The 27,774-nt window shown below is 36.0% G+C and overlaps 1 protein-coding gene across 4 annotated transcripts in view; it reads right to left on the bottom strand.

Annotated features, from left to right (window-relative positions):
• Positions 1 to 27,774, bottom strand: part of SENP6 (SUMO specific peptidase 6) — an 80,705-nt gene that overhangs the window by 35,327 nt on the left and 17,604 nt on the right. Inside the window, exons 2-8 of one of the 4 annotated variants that reach the window (XM_054062214.1) lie at positions 24,841 to 24,934; positions 17,804 to 17,867; positions 17,026 to 17,168; positions 11,869 to 11,970; positions 7,198 to 7,218; positions 1,974 to 2,053; positions 303 to 445 (exon numbers count right to left, since the gene is read on the bottom strand). In XM_054062214.1, coding sequence (XP_053918189.1) covers positions 303 to 445; positions 1,974 to 2,053; positions 7,198 to 7,218; positions 11,869 to 11,970; positions 17,026 to 17,168; positions 17,804 to 17,867; positions 24,841 to 24,934 — 647 coding nt within the window. The remainder of the gene's footprint in view (positions 1 to 302; positions 446 to 1,973; positions 2,054 to 7,197; positions 7,219 to 11,868; positions 11,971 to 17,025; positions 17,169 to 17,803; positions 17,868 to 24,840; positions 24,935 to 27,774) is intronic. The other 3 variants (XM_054062215.1, XM_054062216.1, XM_054062217.1) reach the window with 3 other exon arrangements.

Genomic DNA, 27,774 nt, shown 5'->3' with positions numbered 1-27,774 from the left:
TTCTGGTTTATTGATCATTTAGATCGATAGATAACCTATTTAAACACAGGTTCTTTTGCTTTCCAGTGCAGTACCTGTTTGCTCAAACCAGAAGATAAATATTTCATAGCTCTTATCGATACTAACACTGAAATATTTCATCATTGTAATTTTTTAAGAATTTAATTATGTAAATCATTCTTTCAACTCTTGAGGATTTTTAGGACATTGACTTATTTTATACAACCAAATGTCTGTTTTGAAAATATGCATCAACTTTGAAAGTTAAACAGAAGTTTATACATCTTTAAAATCTAACTCACCTTTAATTGGGTTAAGCATTTCTTTGTAGCCGAAAGAGTCAAGTCAGATTGATATGAATTGCAGTGACGTTTCTGTTGCACTTTTCTCTTTATTTCAGATTCTGATTCTGATTCTGACTCTTCTGTGTTTTCCATTACACTGCCTAGAAGGGAAAAATGCAAAAACGTTAATAAATGTCTACACATAAGCTGTTAAAATTATGATCAAATTAGTTCTTCATAGACACTATCCTGAACTAAACATAAACACCTTTTTAAACCCTTCAATAAAGTACACTGCTTCAAGTGTCTTATGATTTGTTGTACAAATAAGAAAAAACTCTCCAAAGTAACTTTGAAAAGTTGTTTTATTAATTTCAGTGCCCCTCAGGGGTAATTTGTAGCTTAATATCTTTGGAAGGGACTTTGGACTCGAAAAAACTACACTAACTTCACAACAACAAGAAGGGAGTGTCCACTACTGAAAGTGGGAGGAGCTCTGCTAGACCATGCTGATGGTAATTTTCACTAAAGGACTGCTGGAGAATGCATTTAGAATAATTGGAAATGTTCCGTGTAAAAAAGATTTATTCCTTCAACACAAGACTCAGCAGTACAGTGAACTATACTGCCATACTCTGTTTTACATTAGGGCATTAATTTAAATACTAGCAGAGTATAGGAACAATGAAATCCATAATCTACTCCAACTAACAATGTACAAAGTGAGATTTTCTTTTAAGATGTGAGAATGTTGCAAAAAAGTTCCTTAATTCAGTTTAACGTTAAAATGCTATTTACACTCCCTAGTTTAATTGCAGTCTCCATATTGGAACTTTAAGTCTGTATTTTTTAGCAGATATGTACAGTTTTTCAACACACATGCTGACAGTCTCAGAAACACTGTACTATGAGAAGACATCTCAAAACTAAAGAATGACTTGTTCTTAAAAAACAACCAACAATAAGTGTTTTTCTTCCCTAAGTTAATTTACTTTTGTGGGGAATTGATAAAGTTCTACTTAATATTAACTTAAAAAGGCACAGCAGAATAGCAGGCCAGTGTAGAAGGCTAAGAAGCGGACTCTATCTGTATCCATACTGACAAAGCTCCACACAATGATTTTTCTTTTTCAAGTTCATAATTTCCACACCTCAAAGCAAACTGTATTTTCTCTCTCGCATCTCCATCAATTGCCCCTAACCAACAACATACGAGCATCTTTCAGCTGAGATACAGGGCAGTGCTGATTCTGGCTCTTCTACTCACTACCTCAGTGCCTAAATACACTTCATATCATGTGCTATTTACCATGTTATATTTTGCATAAACTAACAGTACTACAGAAATTCCTCCTCAATAATTTAAGAACAATCTGGGGACTTGGGCTCATGCTAAATCATCTCCAGAGATCTGTTACAACTCCAAAAGTTCTAGAATTCTAAATTTTTAAAATACCTGAAGCCTAATTTAAAATTAATTATAACATGACTGAACAGATCGCAGAATCTGTTAGAAAGGGTAAAATCCTCCCTTCGTGCACAAACTTGCATAAATCTAGAATAGCATGACAGAAGGATATAAATAGATAAACTAAAGGTTACACAAAGTTTGGCAACACACAAAGCCCAAAGCAGGTATTCAAAAAACTATTCAGCTTAAAAGGCATGAAAACTCTAAACATAACTTACATAACTTACCCACTCCTTGAGACCGTGGTAACCTAATGTGATCTCCTTCTATTTTCTGAAGCTGAGGGGGGTATTCTTTTCTGGAAAATAAATCAGATATACAGTTTTTCTTTTGACAGAGGCCATTACAATTTAGCTGCAATCATACATGAAGAAATTAAACCTGAAAGCTACAAATATATAACTTCTCCTATTACATGCTATTTGTACACTTAAAAAAAATATATTACCAGAATGCTAGGAACAGCTATAGTAAAGGTCTTAGAAGTGTTTCTGATCTAAATCCCCTCTGACAGTAATCAATGGTCCAGGAGTCTCTCAGTTTCAGACCCAAGTCTTCAAAGACTGAAGCCTGCATCTCTTCCTTATTCATAAAGTAGAATATAGATACTTATAAATACAAAAATAGAAACAGCTATTATTTTAATATTAAAGTAGATTCCACAAGTTCCACAACTTAATAACCAGGAAGAGGAGATGCAAAACAGAGGAAAGAGATAGTTCTTAGGTTTTGGTTTTAAAATACAATGATATAGACAAATTAGTGGATAACAAGAGTTTTGTTGGTATAATTTGCATAATATTCATATCACATATTTTTGTGCAAAGTAATGTAATATAAATCATTACAGTAAGATTTGTTTTCAGTCTCCTGAAGATATATTTAGTTTACACACAGCGCGTCAAACCATGCTGCTACCAAATTAAGATTCCTGAAGCTAACTGCATCTCAGTTACTCTCTGTGGTATCTTTCTCAGCTGTCTTCCTCTGCTCTGAAGCTGTAACTTACTGTTCCTGGTGAAACAGAAGATGGCACACACCTGAAACACAGCAGGCCCTGCCAAAAGCTTCAGCAGAAACTGGTTTTATTGGCAAGTAAAGCCAGTGCACGGGGCTGCAAATGGGTCACACACATCCCACATTGCTACCTCTGATTACAAGAACATTCAAGAACGGAAAGAGGTCAAACAAAACAGCTGTAGGCAGTAACATTTCAAACTAACAGCTAAATTTTGAGGACCCACCTGACAAAAATTTGGCTAGGGCTGAAGTAACCTTCAACACGAGACACAAGTTTTTATTGCTTTCAGAACAGCATTTCCTAATGCATCAAACTAAAAAATCTTTGAATTTTCTGCATTTCTAGGTAACATACCTCAGGGTTTTCCCATTTTTGGAATAAGATTAATCTACACTGCCCTTTGAGATATGTCTTACCAAATCTGGCCCTCTAAATGTATCAGCCCACGACTGAACACAAACATAGTTTATTGTGTTGAGGGGCTGCAGCATGAAGGAACATTCAAGCAGAAAGGATGACTGAGAAACAAGCAGTGGCTGGATTGCAACACAGAACATAGAGATGCCACACTACTTTACCATAAGTGCCCACAAGCACATCACAGATGACAGATTAAGCAGTTGTTACTGATTGCATCAAATATGTTTCTGAAACAATGCTGCTCTCCTTAAAAGTTTTTTTAATGCCTGCACACACAAAAACTGAACCAAAATCAGGAACTCAACTGGCATATTTGTTCATAAATTAAGTGTACGATTTTTTAGAACATTTTCTTTAAAAATCCAAATCACAAGGAATTACCTAAATGGCAGAATTGGTGAAAATACAAGGCAGATCTCAATCTAATCATTACATAATGGGAAGCCATTACTATCAAAGGGTAGAAAAAACCTTGTAACATCATTATAGGAGATTTGAAAAACATTAACTTTGCAGTAAGGATGAGTGAGCTGTTGTCTGACATGTTATAATTATCTTTCAGTAGTATTTCATAACAGTAAGTTTTGTTTTGAACATAAGCCATAAGAAAAACTATTTTCTGCAAAATATTTTAATTATAAAATATCTAACTAATATTTAAAAGAAACAATACTGAAGCTATCTGAGATTTAACGGAAAGCAATGAAAACAATACAGCAGATTTAGAATACTAAAATTTCTTTCAAACCTTGAAATTTCTTGACAACTCAAGGTCTCTGACATTGGTAAGCTATGATTTTTCTTCAAAAAATAGTAAAATTTCTATTGCATTTTTAACATGCAACAGATATTTATCATTTTAAGATAAAGTAATCATATATTGATAATTTTTGACAATAAATCAGAATACAGTAGCATTATTTACCCTTATCTGTGTTTGAAACTTATTGAATAGCCAAACAGTTGCAAGAATACACAAAGGCCAGCGTAAAATAAGTATCTTTCTTCTCTCACAATACAAGGCTTCCATTTGTATGCTCACAATGAACCAGTAACATCTAAACCTAAGTTATGAAATCCAGCTCCATGTCAGCTGAGGCTTCCCAACATAGTTTTACTTGCTTAGCAATTCTTGGTCAGGTTTGAAGCTGCTCTGAGTTAGAAACAAAAGTGAAGGCAGTTTTAAACACTACTTAACTGCAGATTTTATCTGAAAAAAATACTGTCCTAAAGACAGTAACAGCCCTGCCATGAGAAGGCAGTGACTCAAAGCACATCCTATTCATTTCCTTTCCAGAAAAAACCACACTCAACAAAAAGGCAGAGCCCACCTCCACAGAATTTTTGCAGGCGAAGCCCCTTCTCTCAGCATGATGTTTGCTGCCATTTGAACCGCTGCCGCTCCAGTGATACTTCCCCAAGTAAAGTACCTGGCAGACTGAGCTTTTTGTGTGTGAGTGCAGAAACAGAAGGGAGACTATAGGGTGTTTTTTTTGAAATCGAACATGACACCTATCTTTAAAAGGGCTAGTTGGAAAGGAACAAAATTCTTACAAGAGAATAAAAACCACAAAGCACTTCAAAACAAATGCTTCTTGCTGTTAAATCCCAACTTAAACTAACAGCCTCCCATTTCAAAAGGAATAAATGAGGGATGAAACAGCTAAGCAGATCAGGATGCAAGACTATCTATATACTGTGTCTAATAGAAAACCCAAGAAATTATATTGACTGCTGTTGCTGCCATCCTAGCAAATATTAAAAATTTTTCTTTTTTTTGCCTGCTAGGTTTTCTAAAAATATTTCTTATGAGATTTAGATTTTGCTTGAAGAACAAGGCTCCATACTCTGAGCGTAAACCACTCTAGGGATCTCATTTATCTCATCCATTAAAAGCAGTAACACCTTTTAAATTCAAGGGAGGTAGGCCAGTATTTAATAAAAGCAATCTCAAGAAGTAGCAAAGGATCAAAAAGCAAAATGTTAACTACAAGACCAAGATCAGGCTCTTCCTGCAACAGACATGACAAAAATACTGAGGTAGTTTGGCCTTTGGAGAGTCCTGAACTTTTGACACAGCCAAATAGTATAGCATTGTCAACTAAACACGGTTTGTCCTGACAGAATGATGTCACTGATTTAGTTTTCTCAGCACATATTCAAGGTTACTGCCTTATTTATTTCCTGATGGCATTGGACCTTACTCTCTCCACCTTGGGTTGGTAGACAAGACCTCTGCAAAACCCTACAGCCACAGTGCAATTTTCATAGTGAAACAGAAGGGGGGAGGGTCAGCAGGACAGGGAACATTTTTGTCTATGCCAGAAACTGAAAGAAAGATTTGGATCTGGGAATTTAGAATACAGTGCTATATTAGACCAGAGTTCTCAAAACTACTCACAATCTGGTATGAGTCACATAAAAAATACCATGTATGTGCAATGCTGCACCAGCTCCTAGGTGCAGGCTGAGCTGCAGGCTTCACATGAGCTGTATTTAATGCAAAGCCTGGCTCTTGGGAGAGCCTGCCTTATTCAGCCTTTCCCCACCTTGCCTCTGTATAGCCCTATCTGGTGGCAAACCACCGCCAGCAGGCTGTTGATTTCTACATCATTACAAACAAACAGACTAAAGCATGTAACAAGAGGAAGCACCAAGCTGCTGAGGTGAGATTTACCTTCAGCACATCTTACAGGAAAAGCAAAGTACAAAAGTCAAAGGCTGAAAGTGAGAAGGAGCACCACAGGGAGTCGGATTTTCAGTAGGCAAGACAGTAGCCCCATTTGGCCCCAAAAGCCAGGAGCTGCAGCTGCATTTATCATGACAGTAACGACTAAAACTAAATTTAGCACCTCCTGCCTAAACAATCTTTCCCTGCTAGGACAGCAACAAAAGGCAGGGAAGGAAAAAAAGAACATACCCAGTACTACTGGATTATGAAGCAGCAGGTGTCCCCAGGGGGAAATTAAGATGATCAGCATGCAACTCAACCCTGGTCTTCCCATGACATACAGTGCCAAATTAAAAACATTAATCACCTCACTCAAAGCCCAGGCAGCAAGAGAATGATCAAATCCTTTCTTAGAGAGCCAAAACTAACAGGTATGTCTTTGATATTTCTTCTAAGAAATAACAAAAAGCAGTAAAACAAAATGGCTTGATTTTACTACTGTATTTGAAATAAATGTAGACAATAAAGAATTCAGAAAGAACAGGTCTACATTAGATTTCTCAGTTATGTATACACACACAGTTTAAATAAGTCATCCTGATATCATGTGTATACAGCCAAAAAACATCTCTATAGACAGGATATTTACAAAAACTCAAGAAATCCATTATTATCAACAAATAACTTAGACTAACATACAAATTTAAGCTATATAGAAAGAAAACCAAATCTATGGTATTTCATATTGCTCACAAAATATTAACAGCAGTAAAACAGATGCTAAACAAGTGAGGAATGTGCTTTACAGTCTCCCTGGTTTTGCCATACGTTTTCTGTTAATTGTTTTAACATATACACTTCATGAACAGAATGTATACAGCAATGCAATAAAAAACATTAATGCTATTCAAACCAAGCTGAGATGACAGAGTGAAAGCTGTTAACTCCCTACTAAGATATGCTTCAGAACTAATTATATTACACAAAGTTTTCTGCTCTACAAAAAGAATTAGCAGTGAATTCTTAAACTCCAGAGAAAGGTAAAATTTATCTAATTTCACCTTAGGTCTACAAATAGATAAATTTCCAGTGGAAACGTACCCAAAGTTCACATTAACATGGCATTATTTAGAGATGGATGTACAGGTCCTTTTTTGGTAAAAGGAGTAAGTGAACCACCAACCACAACAAAACCAACCAACTCCCCTCACACATGTAGAGGTATGATTACCTGGATTGAATATTCTTTAACTAGCACTGACAAAGCATTCATTCCATTAATTTTCTTAATGCTCATTGCCATGCTCACTTCATCAACAGTAAAGCTTACCTTTCCTTTCGGTCCAGATTGCTTAAAATATGAAAAAAGAAAAAAAAACATAAGATGCAAAGCCCCACATTTGCACATCATTAAATTCAAAAGTTATTAAATATAAAATATAACTCTTTCATTGACTCTTGCTCTCAATGGACTAGTTTTCAAATAAGCACTGTCATGCTTCATGGCATTTTTGTAACATTATAAATGCACAAACAAATGTTAATTCACAGACAGCAAAATCTGTGATCTAAATATGACATTGTCTTGCCTCTTTTTCCAATGTGTGAAATCTGATTTACTCTGAATTCAACTTGGTCATCTCATTTCATTTGTTGCAATGTACAATATGACACGACAGAATCCTAATATAAGAATTAAGATCAAATTTCCAATCCCTGATTACCATCGAAAAGAAGCTAAACCAATTTTACAAAACAACTTGTTTCTAACTATTCAAAAAATATCTAATTGATTAAGTTGAGGGGAAAAAAAATCAGAAAGCACTTCTTAAATATTTAGTAGACCACCTACAAACAGCTACTGGATATAGCAGGTTAAACAGAAGCAACCAGTCTCTTGCTGAGGTTTTGGCTAAAAATAATCCTCAAAAAAATTTAAGGATTAGGGCCACTAGTTTCAGAAGTGTCTCCTTTAACATCAATGAATGTAGCTGGTGCCTTTGTATAAAAAGACTGATATAAAAACACATCTAACTAAGCACTGTAGCGAGACAACCTGAAAACAAGTATCCTTATCTCCCCTCCCTTTTCAAAATTTGCAATATGGAATGCCGTAAGCTTTTAATCTACGTATCTGTTCCTCCCAAATATCAAAAGCCTAACAAAATTCTGTCATATGCATTATACTAACACTGTTCTAAAACAGAATTCAGTTTCCTGTCAATGTAATAAACAGAGTAAAAATATTACAGAGTAATAGAAACTCATTCTCCTTTCCTTTTCACAAACAAAACCCTTAAAAGAATAGAGCAAACTCCCTCTAACTGTTACCCAGAGGAACAGGAGGATTGAAAGTACACCAGCTAAGAAGGTAATTCTGATAATCCTACAGAGTGGTTCTGGGGAAAATGTAAGAGGAATTCAAAACTGAATGTAACTGAATGCAACTTAGACTGGGGTGAGGGCAATCAGTCAATGCTCCATGAAAGTGGGAAAAAATTGCTTCCAACTGGAGCCAGCCTTTATGAACAATTAACACTCTTTGAGTGCAGGTCACATCTGAGTTTATAAATCTAGCCAAATCCAGATCACGTCCATATGAAGCCATATCCAGTATCTTTGTATCCTTGGCACAGTTAATACGTAACTTGAATTAACTGTTTACAGGTGTTGTAAAGAGTTATATTATTAAGAAATCTAAATTTTAATACTAAGGAAATTTAAAGGCAGGAAAAAAAATTTCCAGAAGCCTGATACTGTACACCTTGTCGTTACATTAGATGCCTCACTTGCTTGGTTTAAAATCCTGTATTAATAAAATGCATTAAGAAGAATTCTCATTTTTACCTCTCAGAAAGATTAAGAAATAAGAATTCTGGACATATCTAGGAGTTATAACAAGTAGTGTTGCTACAAATTGCTTCATCCAGCTCACACATAACATTTGTTAGACATGCTGGACATACAGGCTATTCCAATGCCAAGCCAATCAATAGTATTAGACAGAACTACGCATTCACTTAATGAAGCAAAAAACAGTTTGAACCAACTACAACACAGGCTAAGCTATATCTGAAAGTATCGAAAGTGAACAAATTTTAATTTCATCCCCAGATTTCACTAGAACAAACATCAGTAATACTTATCACAACAAACTTGAAATGCCCAATTTTGTTGTACTAAAAATTTGTATTTTAGATATAAGTGCAACAGATAATCAGCTAGAATTTAAATTAATACGCATGTGCAAAAAAGTTGAGAAAGAGATCAGAAATACAGTACAAATCACAAGCTCCAAATTCAACTTGACAGCAATTACAACACAGGGTTGTAATTAGCTTGCTCCACGTCACACCATCCCCACTCAAAGAACCCAGTCTAAATAACAGAATCTGTTACATCAGTGTCAGAGATTCAATCTGCTCAGAACTAATTTAATCATTATTTTTTGTTATCCTTTCAATAATCCACTACAGATTTAAGAACAATCTGTTGGATTAGTTAGAATAATTTTCCCCATGTTCTTACTGATCACCATACCGTAAAATAATTCTACAAATGCAAGCAATGTAAAAGAACACAAATTTGTTTTGCTTGTATTTTAGTATAGGACCCCCCCTCCAACATTTCAGAACTCAAGTTTCCATGCTCCCAGCTCTTCTTTGTCTTAATATATATACCTAGAATTCTTTTCTTGGTTTGCCACCCACATTTTCTGCATATACTCCTTTCTGAGGAGACGCCATCGCCCACTACTGTCAAATGTCAGTAAAAAGTAGCAAAAAAAGATATGAAAAAATTCCCAAACAACTAAAAATTTATCACCAAAAAACCTACTCACTTTATATGCACTGGAATTACGTGTCAAGAACACCTTTAAATAGCCTTGTTCTAGTTATTTTTTTCAAACAACTACTTTCTTCCAATTCACAAACCTCCATTTTCCATATCAAGCAGCATTGAGATCCTCCTTCTTTTTTAATTAAAAAAATAATAGTATGACATGAGGCCATTTTCTATTAATTTCCAATCCTCTAACTCGGAAACAGATTTAGAAGTTTCTACAAAGCAGTCAGTTGAGTCAACTGGAAAAAGATACTGGAATTATACATCCTTTGCACAGTTCCTCTGCAAATCTCACCCCCAGTCAATTAGATCATGCTGGTTCCGAAATCCTTCAGTAACAAAACACTGCTGGAAATTGTTATGACTATTTCCTGCCTTTGAAACTAAGTAGTCTTAGCATAAGAGTTAATAGTCTGTCTTTAATGCAAATGAAATACAATAATAACCCTAAAAGAAAACGTATTTAGAAACATTGTTAAATTACTTCATGTAACATTCAGGTTGCCTATTACTCATTAGCTTTCTTTCTGTGTCACCCATATGAAGTTGCTACTTTTTATTTCCACATCACACTGTAGACTTATGAAGAAGCACGTCCCATAGGTGAGAACGGAAAGCAGGGAAGTCTAAGATCCTCTCAAGACTAAGAATCTCTGGAGCAGACTCTCTTGTGTGCTGAAGAAGCCTACGGCACTTAACTACATGAGACTAATCCATGTTGACTGGCTGTTTCAAAGAAGTATCTTACAACAAAGCTTAATCAAGTACATTGACATTAGTACAGTCCATGTTCAGAGATCCAAGAAGGAGCAACCGCACATGATTTTGCCTACTTCAGATAATTTTAATTATCACTGCAGATCAAGATTTTATCCCTTAGAATTACAAAAAAACCCCATGAAAGGCCTGAATGCTTAGAGATGGCCCATGCTTTCCTCAATGAAAGACTGGAAATAAATATTCTAAAAAGGACTGCATGTAAGAAGAAAACAGCACATGTGGTTCAGCCGAAACCACGCAGATAACATAAACCTTGTCTTTCAGTTTAATTTGTGGGAAAGTCTGTCAAACCCCCTTAGTCATCCCTGCATTTCAGTGACAGGAAAAAGAAAAAAGTTCTCTGCTATTACTAATGGGAAGGAAACATCCATGCTATTTTCCATTTACAGATGACAGTACAGTTTGAAATAGAAGCAGGCAACAGCGGTGTAGTTCCTCAGGGACAGGACTGCAAAAACCATTTTTCAGTCTGTTTCTTCAACGCCAGATTACCCTAATGCATATGTGGATCACATCATTCACATTAGTGTATGAGCTCTGTTCCTGAGGATGGCACATGAAAGTGAGGGAAGTAGGATAAAAAAGAGGATGATGTCTATGTGTAATCCCATCACCCCAAAAAATCTACACTATAAAGAGCAGGAAAAAGCAGACAGAAGGAGGAGGCTACAAAATCATGTGGGCTGATGGAAAACTATAAAATTCACAGATAAAAAGAGCTCTGAATGGACAAACTTTGAAAGAAAACTTCTTAAAGCAATGAGCAGCTCATATGTTTGTGATGCATGTTGAGTGTAAAAGTCTGTAAAAAAAAAATAAAAACAAGACTGCAATTTATAGAAGTCTGATGCAGTTTTAAGTTCTCAAAACAATGATGTTTAATTCAGCATAGCCGAGGAAGATTCCCTAGGTTCCAGTCATCTATTCTAACAACTATTTACATAAATGCAAAATCTCAGTTCTATAAAATGTCCCAGACTATATGCTTTGCGCTGTATTTACAGACTACATATGATCATCAGATCTAAAACTTAATCTTTAGATAGATGTTATACAGACCAGAGTTCTGTGAATTAGTATTTGACAATCATGCTGTCAGTTATGTGAATTTTTACTGCATTCTATGTCTGTCCACATCAAAAGTATTTTCTAAACGTATTTACATTAGCAGGTGCTCTCCTGCTGAATGTGTGTCAGTGTGCTTTAAAATCATAAATTCTAAGATTATCTAAAAATAAGTCCTAAATGATAAGCTTCATGAAACTTTAGTAATTAAGATCAAAGCTCATGATCAAAAATGCAGCCTGTAATTACCTATGGTTCTTTAGAACACCTTTTTCAATGTGAAGATCTGGAGAAGCAAATGTAGCCTTACCTTTGGGCTGCTGTTTTCACTACTGTTGTCTGCGCATGCGCATGGTGAAAACGTCTACCATGTACCACAGTTACAGGACAAGACATATTCTGAGCATTTTCACTGCAAGCATACAGAAAAATGGATTAAGAAAAAACTGTGGTGTATATGTGCATTGTTTTAGCTGAAAACTGCAGTGTCCTGCTTTCACAGTAACAGCCATACAAAACTCAAAATCAACACAGTCATTCTTAATTAATAATACAACATTTTAGGATCCTCTGAGAGGCATAAAAACATTCAGTCCTAGAATAAAATAGACAAATAAGATACACATGATTTAAATCTTCTTTCCTGGAAGAGAAGGTAAAGATTTTTTTAAAATGTTATCACCATCCAAAACACTGCAAAATAGCTTTCCTCTGCTTAGCCCCATTGTTGCAAAGAGAGACTCCTTTCCTTAATGATTTATAACAATTTATAATTAATTTTATATTTCCACCTATACATTTAACTAAGGCATAATATTAACTTCTTGAATATGACTTAAAGAGCATAATGTGTGAACAGACTGACTCATTCAGGAATTTACCTCATCTTATTATTCACAAGGGAAAACACAGCAAACACAGCAAATTGATGGATGTAGGATTCCAGCAAACACAACATATCTCCAAAAAAGAAGGATTCTCACATGCTCAAATATCTCTGTGCAGAGATAGTATATTAGCCAATGTCTTTCAGCATTTCTTTGCTTTCATAGTTTCTTGCCTTTTGACACTCTAATTTCATTGCTATGTAAAACAAATAATTCTGGAGAGAAGTTTACTTATCATTATCCTCTCTAGTCACAGCTGACAGAAAGATACAGTAGATCAATAATAAAGTACTCCTTCAAAGTCGTTAGACCCTAACAACTATCTCCTAACTTCTAAAACAATACTACACAGTACTACATTTGAGATGTTCAAAAAACATGCAACTTTTAACAGACAGCGTGTTGATAACGCTGTTTGAAATTATGGAAACACAGCGCTTAAATTTCACTTGTAAAATTAGTTGAAAATTTTAATTGTAGTAAAAATTATGTGAAAAAGCATCCTGATTGATTAAAAATATTTCTCAAAAATACTATTTCGCAGAAGTTTTGCTCCTGCTGTTCTGCTATGAACAATGAAAAAAACCTGAAGTGTCAAATTTCCACCCCCAAAGCTCCAACCGATTCTTAATGCTTACATTCCCCTAAAAGATGAAAGTGAGCAAACTGTTAGCTTGCTTTTTTAAAGGTCTTTTCAGTTTAACACTATGAACCCTTTGGGAAGCCTTATATCGAGTATCTTAAGTCAACATTAGAAGCTTTCAGAGCATTTCTGACTGATCACAAGATGACTGTTATGATCTGACTGATAGTGACATAACTATGAACATAAAAGAACAAGACGTATCAAACACAACCAAATGGTAAAACTTTCTTCCCTATAATATGAAGCTCAGAAACATCATAAATGTTCTAAACAGCTCAACTTCCTCAAAACTAACCTAACAGCATCCCATCCAATCGCCAACCTCTTGAAAGTTAACACATTCATCCCACACGCTTCCAAGTCAAAACTATGCAACTGAATGGTGCCTGACCAGCTGAAGACAAATTTACAGCAAAACTTCCGTTTAACACTGTCACCTCAGAAATTAAAACCTGACAACTACTTGTCGTAAATACTTCACAGTGTCTTAAACCCACTCTAGCTTCGAGTTTAATGTCTTTGAAAGGTGAACTAGAAAAGAAAAAAAAAGGACACTTTTGTATGTATGGTATGTCTTCTCAAATGCTTAAGACTTAAGGAGATCAAGTCTACAAACACACTTCTCATGTTCTATCATTTTATTTGTTGAATCCGAGCTTTGCCAAACTATCACGATTAGGAAACTCTAAGCTTTGCGCCCCCACAGCACAGAAAACTGTTAAGCTGTGCTGCTGCTTTTTGCCTCACGCTCAAGCAGTGAGAAACTCCAGTAGGTGCTGGAATAGAATATTGCAGCCTGCTGGTTGATCAGATTTGAGTCAAAGCAGACGGTTCTAGATGGCACACTTAAACGGTTCATATGGTGTGAGATACGCTACCAAGTAGGACAGCTGTAAAAAACGATCTCCTCTATAATCTTGTTCTTTGACTAGAACATATCCAGTGCAGTCAGAATCACCAGAAAATTTAATCATAAAGTTCTAGCAAGTTGCAAAATGGGCACACGTAAACTGAAATCTGGGAGGTGATTCTCCCCCTCCATTCCACTCTTGTAAGACCTCATCTGGAGCAATGTGTCCAGTTCTGGAATCCTCAACTTAAGAAGGGTATGGAGCTGTTGGAACAAGTCAAGAGGAGGGCTGAAGCTCCTCCCATACGAGGACAGGCTGAGAGAGTTGGGCTTGTTCAGCCCGGAGAAGAGAAGGCTCTGAGAAGATCTTACAGTGACCTTCCAGTACCTGAAAGGGGCTACAAGAAAGCTGCAGAGGGACTGTTCACAAAGCCTTGTGGTGATAGGACTGGGGCAATGGGTATAAACTGGAGAGCGGCAGATTTAGACTAGGCATAAGGAAGAATTTCTTCACTATGAGAGTGCTGAGGCACTGGCACAGGTTGCCCAGGGAAGCTGTGGCTGCCCCATCCCTGGAGGTGTTCAAGGCCAGTTTGGATGGGGCCTTGGGCAGCCTGGTCTAGTTGGATGTGTCCCTACCCATGGCAAGGGGGGGTGGAACTGGATGATCTTTAAAGTCCCTTCCAACCCAAACTATTCTATGATTTTCAAGATGCAACACTAAAACCAGGGCAATGTAACAGCCCTGAAAAGAACAAATGTTCTAGATGTCTCAAAGAACTTACCATGTATTAACAATACGTGTCTCCCTGACGCGATCTCAGAAACCACAGAATCTTTTAAAACCTACACTCTGATGAAAACAAGGTTACACTATCACATTCTATCAGCTGATCTAGGAACTTAACACCACAGATTCAAAACGCAAAGCACAGAGGAATTTTGCGCCAGACAAAGGGATGGATCTAAAAGTAAAGGAGGCATGACGTTTCAGGAACACAGGACACAGCTAGACACAACGTCAATTCTGCTGTTCGATAAGTAGATTTTTTTTTTATGAAATGTTGAAAAAAATTCTAAGGGGCACTTAATATTGTGAGATATTTTGATACAAGTTATTGAAAACTAGCAAAGATAAAAGCAATTTTAAGCAAGACCTCACAATTAAAATAAAAATAATGAAAAAAAAAACTCAAACATTAAAACTACTGAGATTAAGTTAGAGTTTGATATTGGATTTGCTTAACCAGATAATAGATGATAACTTCTAGGCTGGTTTAAATTTTTGTACATGTGAGTGGAGGATGTACAGGGAAAATTTCTTCTCACTGCCCTAGCACACCCCTTCTTGCCACCACTCATTCTCTGAATTTTAGGGAATATCATACTACATTAATACTAATTTGAGTCAAGCCCCAGCAACCTGAAGAGTTTTTAATTCTGCTAGGTGGAAAAAGGTGGACTTCAACTTTGTGCTAAAATCACCACAAGCAGCTCAAGAATCTCAAGTATCTAATATTCTCAGTTAATCTAGCTGGTTAACTGCACAACTAGCCTTCAGAATTTTCCCTACTTGAAGAACCAACCCAAATATTGAAAGGATAACTGTTAAGCACCTTCTGTGCTGCATGCTAAAGTGAACACACCACCAATCTTCACTACAGAGAGGAGTAAACCTTTATTGGTTTGGGACTTCTGTTGCGATACATGCATTATGAAAAATGTAACATTATCACAATTAAGGTATTAAAGCAAGATAAACACTTTTAGCACAATCACATTTCCAAGCAGACTACTTAATGACCAAAATCTGAAGAGGAGTTAAACAATGTTGGTAATACTGGCTTTAATCAAACGTCATGTGTTTTTGGCAGTCACCTTGACCAACGCACATCCATTATTCCCTACCTAATTCCTTCATTAGCGACAATTCATTAAGAAGAAAGTGGACACTTATATTTTCCATTTAAATTCAGCATGCACCTCAGTACTAGTCAGAAGCAGGATGCCCACTTTTGAAGTAGAAAATGTGACCTTTAAGTAGGTAACACACGTGCAACAGATTTTACTTTGTTTAGTTTAACTTTATAAAACATACTAGGTCTTGGGTTGGTAATTCAGTATTTGTTAACAGAAGACGGTCCAATCCAAGTAACAGAATGTCTGAACTAAATGCCTAGACAAACTAAAAAGCCTTCAGCAATTATTTACCCCACACTACTTTATGGAACTGAAGAAAAACATACACATACAGTGAAGCATGATTGCCTTAATAGAATAGGCTGAAAAAATACCTAGTAAGGTTGGATTTCACTACAGATCCCACAGCCAGAAAAAAAAAAATCTAGTTTCCAGAGGATTAGAGGAATTATATATTATATTTTAAATGTTTAGATGTACTCAAAAGAAACAAAAAATGGCATATACACTCACAGGCTTCTTCACTACTAGAAGAGAGTAAAGAAGTCCGGACAGATTTATAACAGACATTTTTATCTTTACTTCTACATTTAAGAAGAGAATCCTAATGGATGAAAGTAACCAGGAGGATTTCACAAGAACTGGCCAATTTGAAGCAACGCAGAAACCTGGACATAATCTTATAAATCTATGGTGTACAATAGAAATTAAAGACTGAAACACAAGACATCATTTGCACAGCATAAATCAAGGATAATGACGGACTGTGCTAATTTGTGCAAATGCAAATACTAAAATAGGGGAGGGAAGGAATTACCCATGTCAGCTTAGCAAGAGCTGCCAAGGAAGTGCTTGATACATTGAAAAATAACGGAACCCCATGCAATAACACTACTTTGAACATATTAAAAAACCCTTGCCCTTATTAAATTAATTTTATTTTAAAAAAGCTTTTACATTCCAAATAAGTCTATCTCAAAAAACAAAGACACTGTCTGACAAGTACATCAGTGAATGCTCCAATTTTAATAGTTTTCGGATATTCTACTGACGTGCTATTTAACATTTTGGAAGAGGAAAGACCTTAAGAACCTATGTCTGTTCATTTAGTACTGATTTACATCAATGAACAAGGTTAAGCAAACATAAAACTAAATGTAGTACCTCAGTTTCTTGCTATTTCCCATCATGTTGAGGCCAATTGAGTTCCCTTTAAAAAGTCTCAAGCTCCCAGCTTTGCCTCGCCTTGCATATGTTTTTATAGAATCACCACTGGTGCCGACAGCTCCAGGCCGATAACGAAGTGACTGTAACAATAACAATTCACACATATTAAGATACTTGTATAAAAGTTTAAAAGGAAAAAAATAATTACAAAATATTTACAGAATTATTACTTTGGCTTCATTTTCAGACTTCTTTTTTACCATATTTCACATAAGTTATGCCTCACTTCAAAACTTGCACACTAGGACTCCTTACTAAATAAAATAAGAATATTTTCAAAGTATTATTAAGCATCTTGCAGTAGTAAGCTATTTCGGTATACATCAAAACCCACAAAAAATATGGCTTTTGTCTGTGTACGTTGCCCTTGATATATATACACGTATATGCAAACAAAACCGGGAAACTGACAGTAAGCAACCACAGCATATGATTAGTATTTGTAATTAAAAAACGTAATCCTGTTAATGATAATTATCTAAACTTAAAATTAGTTACTCATGCTCTTTTTTTGACTACTACATAAATCAACACGAACTACAGGGCTCAGAAGAACAAAAACATTAAAGATAGAGAGATAAACAGCTTGAGCATACCTTGCTGAATCAACAAACAAACTTTCACTTTGTTATGGCAAAGATGACTACGCAAGTGTTTAATAACCCAACAAGCTTTAAACATATAATTTTCACCATGAGAGGAACAGTGTGCTTACCTTTCTTTCTTCATTGGGACAGAAAGGCTCATCACTGTCATCTATGCTGAGCAGTTTTGCCTCACTGGATAGGTGAAGGAGAGAAAAAGTAAATACATCGTAATGCAACAGAGAACCAGCAAAACATCTTTAATGCACAAAAGGCTTCCCCACCACCCACCCCCACCTGCTTCTTCTTTGAATTTAACTGTATCATATACACATACATTGCATAAATACACCCAAACAACAGGAACAAACTGAGCAGCCTAGTGATCCAGATGTATTATGCAAGCCTGAACTTAAAATGCACATCAAATTATTTCACAAAAAGTAAAATTAGAAGGATGTTATTAATTCAAAACAGAGAATACTACTGAACCTTCAATGTTATGGCAATGTTACTGACATCACAAAAGATTTTATACAACCCTATGCATAAACCGAGTCAGACACTAAACCTATGAAACGGTCTTAGTTTGCTCATGCATATCAATGTTCAAGTCTGAGGTTTAAAACTGCGGACTTCATTGGGCTTTAGGAAAAAAACTTAATGTGTAACTAAATTTTATCCCATTGCAATTACTGCCAAAATAACATCTTCCTTAAAACAGTGTGTTTAGTTTGGCTCCACTGTTCATTAAAACTTGTTTCTTTAGTTCTTCTGTGTCTGTAAACTTCAACTATTATAATGGAGAAGAAAATACAAAAAAATAAACCCAATCCACGATACTGGGGCAATGTACTCTTTCCAGTGACAGGCAACTATCCTCAAGTAGCCTTGAATCTTTAAATTAAAACTCCAATCATGTATTTTATAATATATAGCAGCTAGATTAGGTTAACACATCCTTCCTTCCAGGAGAAGCAATAGCAAATAATCTCTTTCCATCAGTTCTAATGACATTGCTCCTCTCGTGACTGCAACAAAGTGATACAACTTTTAGCCAGCTGGTAATTGCATGATTTGGGGGATTTTTGATGAAGATCATTTGGGCAGAAATTACTTAAGAATACAAGCATTTATGCCAAGGAACAGCTACAGAAGAGAAACAACGACAGAAGTGAAGGTGGAAACATTTTGTAGCTGCAGGTGCAACACGCTGACTGCAATATACCTAGTGATTTTAGCTCTTTCTATACTAGGTAAACACTCAGTACTCCCCTTCTCCCCCCCCAACTTCCTAAAAACTTCTTCCATGCAAAAGATTTGCCTTCATGTTACAATTTGTTCCTTCATCTTATGCAATACAGTTAAATCCTACATCAAACAAAACAAAAGAAAAAAGCTCTTGACTCATAGGTTGAGAATTGCAGACCCTGACAGTGCAGGAGATAAGACTGTGCACACAGTTTGTTTTGATACAGGAAGGACAATGTAAATGTCAACACTTGGGCAATGGCACTGTTGTATTTTCCTTTCATCTACAGACTCACAACAATTCTAGATACGTAATAGTAAAACGAACACTGCAGTGGATCATCACTGATTTCCAAGATGAGGTGTCACAAAGACAGAAGAGTACAGTTGTACTTCTGTACAGACATTAAAGTTTTAAAATATTGTAGCTTTTTTTTTAAACTCTCTTTCAGGGTAGATTATTCTTGCAGGGGAGGCTCACTGAGCTTGTCAACCCTTCATCAGAAGATAAGGAATTTAATGATTTCAGAAAATTTCCAGATAAATAAACCACTGCAGCACAGGCATGAATATGGCTTTAAATTGTAGGGGGGAAGATTTACATTAGACATTAGGAAGAAACTATTCCCGATGAGAGTGGTGAGGCACTGGCACAGATTGCCCAGGGAAGTTGTGGATGCCTCATCCCTGGAAGGGTTCAAGACCAGGTTGGATGGGGCCTTGGCCAGCCTGGGCTGGTGGGAGGTGTCCCTGCCCATGGCAGGGGGGCTGGAACTGGATGGGCTTTAAGGTCCTTTCCAACCCAAACCATTCTACGATTCTCTGAATGGCAGCCTATGGCACCCACACCTCTGGCAATTGCCTACTATGTTGATCTAGACAGATCATTTCACCTCTAGAGACATCTTCCTTCTTCAGCTCCAGCTTGTACAAAAATCATGATGATATTTAAGATGCCCTTGTACAATGCTCTACTTTTTAGGGCTTCAAGATGCCACAATACCACCACCATTTTAACAGAGGGAGTTTGGATGAGTGAGAGAGAAAGTAACGTACTATAAATTAACAAAACACTGAAAAAATCCTTAAATCAAACTGAACAAGAATAACTCTCACGATGCAAATAAAGATGATATGACTAGAAAAATATTTGGGAATTGTATGTTTTTAAAGAACTGATATTTTTATATTTTTAAGGAATGTAAAGCATATACATTAGTATCAGAAAGCCTGTTTGAGTGCAGAATACATAGCAACTGTCTATATGCTCATGTATCACATGCTTACAACTGCCTCCTTAAAAGGTGCAATTTATACAGACAGAACGCCCCCCACACACACTACACTACACTCCCACATACCAGACAATAACTTTGTAATGCTACTCAAATGAAACCTCAGTGGTCTTGTTGAGAGGAGGCTGTGCCTCCATGCTTTGTCATTTTTAATCAGGGAACCAGAGAGATTTACACATTAGAACAGTACTTTCTAACTTTTCAATACTTTACTTAAAATTCTACAGTGAATGAAACTTAAGTCTTCACTAAAAATACACAAAAAAAAAAAGTAATTGATTTAGGTAAACGGGATTCTTTCCAAAGGAGAGTACATAATCACAGAATCATAGAATGGTGAAGAGACCTCAAAGCCCCTCCAGTTCCAACCCTCCTGCCATGGGCAGGGACATCCCACCAGCCCAGGCTGCCTAAGGGCCCATCCAACCTGGCCTTGAACAACTCCAGGGAGGAGGCAGTCACAACTTCCCTTGGCAACTCGTGCCAGTGCCTCACCACCCTCATCGTGAAGGATTTCTTCCCAATGTCTAATCTAAATCTCCCCCCTTCCAATTGACAGCCATTCTCCCTTACGCATTCAAATTTAGGCATAGAACAAGAAAAATAAATATTCTCTTTGCTTAACTATAATCACTCACATTGAACTGCGCAATAGATCAGTAGGTACCTCAGTTTAACAGACAATGCTTTCACTACTATCTACAAGCGATCCAAACCTTAAACTTCTGTTGAGCTTTAAGGTTACACTCCAATGAGCTGCAAGGGTATTTCTATCGACTGATACAGTTAGGTTTCAAATGTAATTAGAGTTTTTTTCTGAAAATTCTTACATATAGAACCAAGACATACTTGCCCTCACAGTGCACTCTGCGCATTCTTTGCTTTAATTTACTTGGTGGTATAGAATCACAGAATGATTTGGGTTGGAAGGGACCTTAAAGATCATGCAGTTCCGATCCCCGTGCCATGGGCAGGGACATCCCACCAGATCAGGCTGCTCAATGCAGCACATTAAAAAAAGCCCTGACAAAGGTACAAGAGAAGCAGTGGTATTATTCAATTCATGCACAATGGCATCCTGTTAAAAATAACCTTAACTAAAACTCCTCAAACGTAAGATCTGAGGCTCTGAAAAAAAGTTTTTTATCAATTTAAAGGCTAAAGTGCCTTAACTAACAGGGTCACAAAAGAAGCATAAAACATCTATATAAATATGGAGCTTTTTTGGATAAAGGAATAAAAATGAAAAAAAAGTACTGAAAAAAGTTAAATAGAAATTAAAAAAAAAAAAGCATCATTTCTTTTTCAGTCAGGAATACAAGGGAACAAGCAGTTTACTCCCCTAAATAAAAGGAAAAACAATTCAAAGTTTTTCAAAGAACATGTTAGTTAAGAAAGGATGCCACAGTGCAAAAAACTGAGACAGACCCATTTATTTCCATCCAGGATTTTTGATCACACTATTATTGAACAAATCTCAGCAGAAGGCCCAAGTCTGCACTATTAAAAAAAACAGTATGACAGCCAGGAGAAAACTGGGCCCAGCAGTTTGCAAACCCACTGTGGGGCAGACTGAGATGTATTTCAAAAACACTATTTTCCCAGATGTTAAAAAGGAAGTAAATGTAAACTCTCCAAGACACTTCTAGAACAATCATCTGTAAAACTAGAACGCATCTTATAACATGATAATTTCAGCAATAATTTTAAATAACATATTACTTCAGCCACGTTTGCATAAGTCTTTCATCCTTTCATGTCTTCTGCTATACAAGATACACATCATTTATTCTGTGATGGTCTACATGTTTCAGTGTGCTCAACCGACCAACTGGTCTTTTTTCCTATTGTTCTACATAAAGGTCCAGTACAAACCTCCAAGTACAAAGCAAGAAAAATGTCAAGTCACTTGCTGTCATTGATTGCTATCTTAAATAACCTAAAATCTTGTAACTCATCAAAAAAAAGTACTTTCCCTCTTTCAAGTGGAGTGAAGATTATCTGCAGGAATTTCCTTTGGGATAAGATACTTGTCAATTACCATTTTCAATTCCCATAACTTTAGTTCCATACTCAGTATGAATTCTAGCAGCATTAAAAGAAAATGTATCTATTGTGTTGATCATTTATTTTTCCAAACCTCCACTTTATAAAAGTTCTTTACTCTTCTTCCTGTTCATTACTTGACACTTTACCATTATGATATACTTTTTTAATTCCTCAAGTAAGTTAAATGACACCCTTCTTTTAAAATAATCTACCTTGCCTAAAAATTGCTTTAGTAGGAAGTCATTAGCCACATATTTTGTGTTTATCTCACTGAGGAAAGATAATCCAAGCAGATATCCAGTACTGACCAACAACATTAGCACAGGTCTCATGGGGTAATCCAAGAATACAGCCAATCCTTTAAGTGCTGGAGTGTTATTCTTGGGCCAGTTCAAAACAAACTTATCATGCATCTGCCATTAAGGGGGCAAAACCTGTGAGAAGGTCAGACACTAAAATGCTAGTGTCTGAACAACGAGCATGAGATGCACTCAGATGCCTGCTTCAGATCTACAGCTTTCTCCGCACAGAAACGCAGTAAGTTACAAGCATTGCTAGTAAATATCAGCACAGCAGAGCAAATAAGAATGACTTTTTTAAAAAAATTGCCAGATTGCATACTTATTGCATCACATACTCAAAATATTGGGGGTCACAAAGCTGTATGCCAGGACAATTCCATGAACTTAGGCTTCTTATCTTTGAAATGTTCTGCTAAGGGTAAAGGGAAATTAGAAAGAAAAAGGACAATTTACCGTTAAATCATTTCTTTCCTAGAGATTCCCCCCAGTCAGTATTTTATTGTACAAAGTAAAAACACATCAGAAAAGCAAAATACATAAATTATTTAGAAAAGCTCAAAGCTTACAGTGCAATTAGGGCCAGAAAAACAGGTGTTACCAGAAGTAAATATGTGGGCAGCTTAAAACATACAGCTGTTGGGAGGGAGGAGGAAGTTGCCCGAAAGAGTACCAGAATATGGGTAAGCAAAAAAGGCATGAGCTCCAGTTTAAATCAATTTTCATCTACTTCTAGCTATACTTCCAGATAAGATGCTGTATAATTCACAAGTATAAAACCAAATTACTGATAAGAGTAGGTAATAAAATTTCAACAGTGGCTATGGGAAAATCATTTGTTGTACAAAATGTTTGAAAGGAATGAAAAATCAGTCAGAAATACCATCTTAAAATCAGATGCAATTATATAAAACATATGTTACATAATCAGTTTTTCACACTTCTTTTTTTTTTAGCATCACTACACTATACATAACTCATTCTATGTTCTTAAGTCAACATCAGCTAGAGACAGATGGGAAACAGCAGTAAATTACTACAAGAAAAAAAAGCTGCTATGCTTACAAATGTGAGTTACTTTTATTACTGAAGACAGCTAAAACACAAATACAACCATACTGTGATCATTGCCACCACACTTAAAACATACTATTGTGCACCAGGAATGAATGTAAAATTGCCAAGAAAAAACCAAGTTTAATTTTATAAACCTGCAATGTGCTTAGTTTGAGAACCTTTAAAAAGTGGGTTTAATTTCTGATACAGCTCCATGTTGATAAAAGCTCTTAGCGCTTACCTCACACTTAATTGAACTCCTGAACTAATTTTTTAATGAGTAAAGCATCACATTCTTAATGTTTTTTTTTTAAGATTACAGCATAGCCTTCTGCTGTAGCCTAAGTGGAGTTTGCTTTCCTACCTCCCTTCCAACACACAATATTTGGCAGAATATTACAAGATACAAATTCATGTAAGAATTATTTTTGTACTTAGCCACCATTGAGTTTCGCCTTATTACAGAAATATAGCATCCTTTTTAAACTTGCAGGTCCTACTGTCCAAATATCTAATAACAACAAATAAATGTAGCATGCATTCTTCACGCATGAAACATTGTTCTTGCAACAATTCAGTAGTCTCTTGGGAAACTAATACCAAGAAAATGTATTAGTAACAATAAAATGTCACAAGGACAAACTACTATTCAAAACACACAGGCTTTAAGTTTTAGTCAAAATCCAAACATGCTAAGTAAAGAAATAAACAATCAAGGAACAAAACCAGCCTTAACTCTACACAGTGAGATAAGCACAAGGGAGAAAAACCTACAGCCCAGTCTTTTAAGTTCAGTTTAACTTGATGTAGGCCTACAGCAACTGAAGCATCTTAACCATAACTGTGAAGTACTGAGTAGCATTATCACTACAAGGAAAAGTCAAAGCTTGCATATCCTACAATTCCATTTCCTTACTTTGCCTCCTGACATATTTACTGTCTGTGTTCTTTAGATTTACAAAGTATCTCCAAAGACAATTGCAACACTTTTGAAACATACTGTGCCCTGTGTTGTAGCTCCATGTTCACAATTAAATTTACATTACAGTGCATTTATATAGCAATACTATTTAAAATAATTACTTCTTTGAAACCATTTTTCTTAAAAACTGACATCTTACGCTATAACATATTATTTATTATTAATAAATTACAAAAAAGTACTTATTTATCAATAGACACTTATACTTTCAATAGTGTAAATAAAAGCATCCTTACTCTTTCTCTGCATCTCCTTCACTTTCTTCTTCATGATCAAAGCTCCAATTATTTTTAAAGCCTCCATCTCTCTTGGACTGTGATCTATCCAAAGCTGAAATGAGAATAAGTTAAGGTAAGTCTTGATTTCAAGCTGAATTATTAACCAACACAAACTAGAGGAGTTAACCTCTAGGAATATATATTTTCCCAAAGTGGTTATTTTTTTGATGTCAATGTTTAAATATCATTTGACAAAATAAATTTACCAAAGCAGTGCTGACTCATTTTCCTAAATAAGTACAAGTGAGTATCTGTCAACATCTTGATTACTAATGCAACTTAGCAAGCTATTAAAAAATGAGGACACAATACAGTTTTTCAAGGATTTCAATTGTTTAACTGACACCTATAAATTTAAGGATTCCTTTTCTGATCTGAACTATATAACACACACAAGAAAGGGTCTTCACATTTATTATTTAAATGTCTAATACCCAAACACATATTTAATTTTTCCATGTAAAAGCAACACTTCTGAACTGCCCCAAGTAAAATTTCAACACAACACATTTTTTAGAATCACAGAACCCCTAGGTTGGAAAAGACCTTTGAGGTCACTGAGTCCAACTGTACCTGTCCACTACTAATACATATCCCTAAGCACTTCATTTACCATCATTTAAACACCTCCAGGGATGGTGACTCCACCACCTCCCTGGGCAGTCTGTTCCAGTGCCTAATTTGAGATGCAGCCTCACCAATGCTGAGTACAGGGGCAGAATCACTTCCCTGGTCCTGCTGGCCACGCTGTTTCTGATACAGGCCAAGCTGCTATTGGCATTTTAAAATTGAATATCTGACAGTGACCTGAATGATTATCTGATGCTAAATGAAATTTCAGTGTCAGCATCAACTAAGTAAAAACCTGAACTTTCTGAGAACAGTCACACTACATAAAATTTCAGATCTATCAACTGCAATATTCAACAGTATGGGTGTTTTTTTATAATATGATGGTATGGGGGTATTCCTAAGTGAAGAAGGTCCAGAGCATGGAGACAGCACTCATTAAAGCAAGGCACTGTTCACGCCGGCCCTAATTATTGTGAATGAGAACTCTCTCAGTACACTAATTCTTTGTGACAAACTATGTAGCAGCTTTGGTTTTGGTATAATTTAAACGTGCCTTTTGTTACTACATTATTCTTTACATATCTGGAAATGCATTTAAAATAAAGAACAAAACACAAACACAACAGATATCTAGGGTAAGGTCTAAACAGTGCACACAAATATTTATTGCATATTTGACCTCTGCTTTCAGCTACTTGCATCTACCGAGGACTTCCTGAGCCACAGGTGATATTTTGAGTTATAACAGCCTTTGCTAGCCTTTTACTTCTCCCCACCTGCTTTCTAATCAACCCTACATTATAAAATAAACAGCATCTTGCAGCAGACAGTACCTCAGCTTAATTATACATTATATAAGCATCTCCTTTCATTTGTCCTGATTCAATCTGTCATCTTTTGCTCCTACTTAGTACTCCACTACTACAGTTTTTCTACTTTGGAAGATAGCAATAAGTTATCCTTCCCTGTTTACTCATGATTGCATTTGTTAAAAAAAAAAAAAGTCTTTTCAATTTTTCCTCTCATAAAGCTCTTCCATGACTTTAAATCTCTCAATGCTTTTTCTCTGAACCTCTTCTTGTGTACTGTACCCTATCTGAGATGAGGATACTAATACCAATACAAGGACTATTAAAGATGCATACGTGCCATGAATTTCTGTAGAAGCAGCATGATGTTTTGTTCCTTAATTCTTTACCAGTAAGCCTTAGCACTTGATTTTCTGTTTTCATTTGCTGTGGAGAACTGCATTGATCTTTATGTACAGGACAATTCTATCTTTCACTCATGACTGGTAAGAAGCAGTTCAGAGCAAATAATTGTCAAAAAAAATTCTCTTCCCTACTTCTCATTCACTTGAATTACTTGCCACTTACCTATACTGCATTTCATGTAAGATTTTACCCACTTAACCCAAAACCGAGCATCTGCAACTTTCTTTAAATAGGCAACTATTATACTAACCCAAGTAAAGTTTGTAACATCTACAAACTTCATCACCTCCCTATCAAACCCTTTTCCTTATATCCGTGCACCAATGTGGAACTCAATGAGTTACTCCTTCTAATAACAAAATGAACCATTTTGCCCTCCCTTTCCATCTGTTGCCAGTTGTTCCTAATAAAACTTCTAATTTTATCCAGAGGCAATTTAGCCTGTCCAAAAGCATTTGGTAAAGAACTCTAAAGAAAGAATGATGAAATTAATCTTCATTATAATTGATACGAATTTGGGTTCTGCGTTTACAAAGTTCACAGATGTAAAGTTCCTCTAATTTCTCCACTGCCTTTTAAAAAAGCTGCTATCATACTAGCTACCAACTTTACCTGTAGCAGAAAGATGATGCTAAACAATGAGTAACATACTACAGTTATTAGCTCCTTTATCCTTGAGTTCCTCTTACGACACTTGGATGAATGCCATTTGAACATGCAATTTCTTCCACTGATACTTTGTTTTGAATCATACACTCCATCACATTCCTTCATAAGAAATATTGTGGCATGAAGGACTCAGTAAGTATTATCAAAGTGAGCGCAAGCAATTTCATTTTTCAGCTATGACCTATTGAACAAAGCCACCTTTTAAAGCTTGGTTGTCCTGCTGACCCTACAGATACTCCAGAAACCTTTCTGCTACATTTGAAGAAAGAATTATCAATAGTTTTTCTGCCTGTTATTTTCCAAAGGAATTACACATCAATGATTTGTTTTCTGCATCATTATGACTACAGGCTTAATCCACCAACTTACTTATTCTTTTATTTGTCTCAAAAGTTCAGCTTCAAGAAGAACAATGTTTTACTTCAGACACTTCCCC

Source organism: Cuculus canorus, chromosome 3 (genome assembly GCF_017976375.1).
Source record: "Cuculus canorus isolate bCucCan1 chromosome 3, bCucCan1.pri, whole genome shotgun sequence".
Taxonomy (NCBI): domain Eukaryota; kingdom Metazoa; phylum Chordata; class Aves; order Cuculiformes; family Cuculidae; genus Cuculus; species Cuculus canorus.
This window is presented reverse-complemented; position numbering and strand designations above follow the sequence as displayed.